At 36.1% G+C, this 4,914-nt stretch overlaps 1 protein-coding gene across 7 annotated transcripts in view; it reads right to left on the minus strand.

Annotated features, from left to right (window-relative positions):
• The window catches only part of EZH2 (enhancer of zeste 2 polycomb repressive complex 2 subunit), a 43,264-nt gene that overhangs the window by 28,485 nt on the left and 9,865 nt on the right, over positions 1-4,914 (minus strand). For 5 of the 7 annotated variants that reach the window (XM_008057369.2, XM_008057367.2, XM_008057366.2 and 2 more), the window contains exon 3: positions 612-728. The exons of the other annotated variants lie outside the window; for them this stretch is intronic. In XM_008057369.2, the coding sequence (XP_008055560.1) occupies positions 612-728 (117 nt within the window). The remainder of the gene's footprint in view (positions 1-611; positions 729-4,914) is intronic. 7 annotated transcript variants of the gene reach the window in all.

Consider the following 4,914-nt stretch of genomic DNA (forward strand, 5'->3'; position numbering starts at 1 on the left):
CAGCCTCGACCTGCTGGGCTCTGGCGATCCTTCCGCCTCAGCCTTCCGAGTAGCCGGAATTACAGGTGTGCGCTACCACATCTGGCTAATTTTTGATATATTGTAGAGACGAGGTCTCGCCAAGTTGCCAGGGCAGGTCTCGAACCCGCGGGCTCAGGCAATCCACTCACCTCGGCCTCCCAAGGTACTGCGATTACAGGCTGAGCCACCAAGCCCAGCCGTAATGTACATCTTATTGTACTTAATAAAATGCTGCCTAAAATTGTTTTAAATAATAAGTTCTCAATTAATAAAAATTCAAAATCAGACTAAAGTTACAGGATTCTGACTGGCTTCTTCCAAAATAAGAACTATAAACTTCATCATCTTTTAAATATTTCTAATCCTAGGTAGGGTTTCTGCTAACACCTGTCCTTTGGAAAATATAGGAAAAGAGTAACACTACAAAAGCTTTAAAAACCTGTGTCAATTTTTAAAAATCATCTCCAAGTACTCTTACTTTGATAGCTTTTTTACTTATACCTTCTTGATTTACCTTGCCAAGAAAATTATCTATGCTTTTTTACTTTTAAAAAGTTATCATATAAGCAGAAGACACCTTGTTTACATACCATAAAATTCTGCTGTAGGGGAGACCAAGAATACATTATAGGTACTGAAGCAACAGCATTCAAAGTCTTTAATGGGATGACTTGTGTTGGAAAATCTAAGTCACTGGTCACCGAACACTAAAACAGAAAAAATAAAATTGACTCTTAAGAATAAAAGGACAACCTAAATCTATAGCCATCTATTGTAAAGAGATGCTGCCTGCTTAAGTAACTTGGAAAAAAAAATCTTTACCTAGAATAATAAAATTCATAAAACAAATAAGATTCTCTCTTCTCTCTCTCTTTTTCACTTAGGGTGAAAAACCTGTTTTTGCAAATTTTCAAAACCCTCCAACCCTTCCCATACTTACCAATATCAATAAGAATCAAAAACTGTATTGACACAAACTTTAGCAAACTGATTAACTGTTCCATACTTTCACTATAAATTTCCTAGTTCATGCTTAATTTCCAACACCTCAACTTCATAGAACAGTAATATATATACACCAAATAATGCCACTTAAATCTTAGTAAGAATAAGAAAACTTGTTAGGTTAACTTTCCTTATCTTTATCTTCCCCTTTAAAAAACCAAGTGTTATTTGCTGATATTATCAGATGATACACAAATATTAAGGGTAATAGATTTGAGTTCCAGACACAACAAAATGGATTCAAAGCAATTGTAGAAAACCACAGTCTCTGAATTTATAATAGCTAATATCATTAAGTACTTTCTATGGCTAAACACTATTTTAAACACATTACATGTCTTAACATATTCAATCCTCATTATAACATCGTAAGATGGGTGCTTTTCTTAGCCCCCATTTTACAAATGAGAAAACTATAATAATAAAGAAAAGTTAACTTGTCCAAGGTCATACATCAGTATAGCACTAGAATTTAAACCCCAAAAATCTGACTCTGGAGTCCCTGCCCCATATTGACACGATACCATATTTCTATAATGTAAAAGTGCATATAGTCCCTTGAAATACCGAATGTCATGCAATCTATGATGATATCAGTTTCGAGGCACACCATTATCTGTTATCACTAAAAAAAGTTGCCAATTAAACTATGACATGTTTTCTTATCACAGTGATTCTAAGATGTATGTTAGTTTCAGATGTTAAAATATTTAAAATTTTCCATCTTTGATTTTAAGAAATGGTAAAAATCTATGCTCAAATAACCACAGCACTTTCCTGTTTATGAATCCTATCTAGGAATCCAGCTTTTCTTAGAGTACTATTACCCAAGTATCAGGCCTCCAGAGCCTTCTCAAAAATATCCTAGACATAATACATTCATAATCTACAATCAATAAAAATAAAGCAAAAAGAATTTAATAAAATGAAACAAAAAATCACATATATATATACACACATGCATATTAAATGTTTAAGTTTTTATTTAAAATCTCTTAAAAATAACAGAACTAAGTCTGGTGAAATCAGAGTAGAAATCTTTGGCGTACAGGCCACACCTGGCCCTAAGCATTGCATCAGGCAGGTGGAATGATCTCACAATTATCACAATCACTGCAGCACAAAAATAATTCCTTCCTTAGTGGAAGTGAAGGTTTAAGGACAGAGTAGCTAGGAAGAACTGTGACAGTGATTAATCCATTAATTTGCTTTCCAAAAAGGCAAAGATAAAGATAATAATAAGAAAGCTCATAACTCAAGTAAACAAGAAGGTGCGAAACGGTTTACTAACACTCCAGAATCTGCTATCTTTCCCCTTCCCACGATTTGGCCTCCAATACAATCTTTCCACCATCCATCCAACAATCCAATAATAACAGCAGTTAACATTTATTGAGCACGTACTATGTTGCAGGCACTGTGCTAAGTGCTTACATACATTATCTTAATTATTCCTCATTATAACCTTATGGCCAAGTTTTAGCATCACAGCTTCACAAATGAGGACACTGAGGTTCAGAGAAATTAAATGATCTGCCTAGTCAGAAAGGTAATAAATTATAAAACCAGGATTAAAATCTGAGTCTGACTGGAACACCCAAGAGCTTAATTACTGCACTGTAGGTCTTGCCCTTGAGATGCTCACAGGGTAAAATAACAATTCCAGCTATGCAATATCTGCTATATAAAAGAGACATGACAATATTACAGGAATATCTCCTCTGATAACCTCCTTATATACGAAGCCGACTTTCTCCTTAACTGGGTAAATTTGGGGACAAGGAGTGATTACAATTACTGGATAGAGCATTACTACATGTGGTCCAGTGATTTTTAAATACAAAATAATTTTCATTTCTTAAAAAAAAGCGTTTTGTTTTACATTTAGAAGGATTAAGTTAATTCTGTGGCTTTCATTCTGAAGATAAGCCACCTTTGAAGCATAAGGGGGAGAGGGCTGCCTCTCCAATTCTGACTTAGTCACCTGCTTTAACAATAGGTCACACATAAGGTTAGACAGCTGAATTTTCATTTCATCTACTAGATGGAAGGAACACTGGCTTTACTCTACGTTTGCTCTGGCAATATAGCAAATGTTTTGAGTATCCTGAATGAAGTCAGCTGATTTTTCCCGTGAATTTATCAAAGCACAAAAAATAAGAAGGCACAGGTTGTAGCACTAAGTACTACTTCAATCCCATACCTCTATCATACCCCAGTATCCCATTGTCTAAATTCTCAGTAGTGTGAGTCACCAAGGGACAGGAAATCAGCTGTGAGGGCAAAAGCAGCTGAGTCAAAGTGTGGCTTTACCTCTCTGTCCTGAAACAAAACTCAGCACAGTGTCTCAAAAAAAAGTAGGCACTCAAAAAATGTTTCTGGAATGAACAGATGCATTTACTGATTTTTCCTAACAGAGACTTCAATTTCTGTCTAAAACTAAGAGAGCACCTATTTAGAAAACTGACGCTCTGCCCCCCATCTCATATTTGTAATATCTCTAGAAACCTATCCCATTCTTTAACTATTAATCTTAACTAATAACCATTTATGAAATAATATTCAAATGCAAAAGCATTTGTTGGTAAAAACCAGTTTGGGAGTTCTTATTTATTGACTTACAGGAAAATTATTCAAAAATCCCAGTTACTTACCAGCAACTTTCTTTTCTTTGAAAATGTATCATCCTTGACAGTTTACATAATTAAGTCTCATATCACTCAGAGTAGTGAAAAGAATTCTGACCTCATGAGTCTCCACAGGACTTTACCTGATCAGAGTTATATAATCTGGACTCGGGAACTCACTAGGAGACCTAGTTCAACCAATTAAATTACCTAATTCTAGCTCCAATTTGAGGATCATACAAGAAAGTTAGAGATGATTAATCATCAATGGTAAAGAAATTAAAAAACTAGATTAGTTATCAAGAATGCTACATTTTCAGAGAAATGCAGCTTACTGGTAAGTAACCAGGTTCCTCTGAGGATGGATAGACTTACATCAACCAGCTGGTACAATAGGCGACTGTGTGGCTGGACCACTGGGAGCTGGAGAGGGAAGTCAAGCCAAAACTAGTAGTTGGAGGAGTACACAACCAAACTGAGACTCTTGGCAGAAGGCTGGTTCCAAGTAAAAACTGTGTTATGGAAAATCGTAGAGGGAAGAGCAGGTGAATGGCCTGCAGGGAAGGGAAAGAAATTAACACACCCTACTATGTGCCAAGCACTGTGACAGAGGCTTTACCAAAGTTAACTTCTTTAAAATTCACAACTATCCTATGAGGTAAGTATGACTCCCCATCTTACAGCAGGATATCCCAAAGGACAACAGTCATGGCCATCATGCCTCTGAAAAATCTTTAACACAGAAGGGTTAAATCCATCTTCCATATAGTAGGGGGAAATATACAGTCAGTCAAGTAAAAAATATTCTTGGATACTTGTTGGTCCATTTAACTCAGGCCAGAGACACAGTGAACTGTTGACCTTGTCTAAAATCTTTTAGCCTCTCCATATGACAACCATGAAGAAAGGGCAGGAAGGTGATCACTTTAGGAGAGGAAAATTAGGAGACAGCATCAGCTGCCACCAACTCTAGAGAAAAGCTGAGGATGATTTCTGAAACTACCCTGTATTCTTCAGGATTTGAGGAAAGAAAAGACAACATACCCAAGTCTTAAATTAACTAGTCCCTCTAAAGAAAATGACAGTGTACACAATTTAAATTCAGACTACTTTCATGCAAAAGAAGTACTGAAGAAAAACTAAAATGAAGTATCAAGTCTGGATGAAGTTAAGAGTAGCTCAGTAATAAAGGGAAGTCCAAACCAGTTTTGAGAAGGTGAAAGATGACCAGGGTGGATTAAGGGAGACTTCTGTGTGTGTG

The sequence above is a fragment of the Carlito syrichta genome, unplaced genomic scaffold (assembly GCF_000164805.1).
Source record: "Carlito syrichta isolate Samal-C Ts95f unplaced genomic scaffold, Tarsius_syrichta-2.0.1 Scaffold302975, whole genome shotgun sequence".
NCBI lineage: Eukaryota > Metazoa > Chordata > Mammalia > Primates > Tarsiidae > Carlito > Carlito syrichta.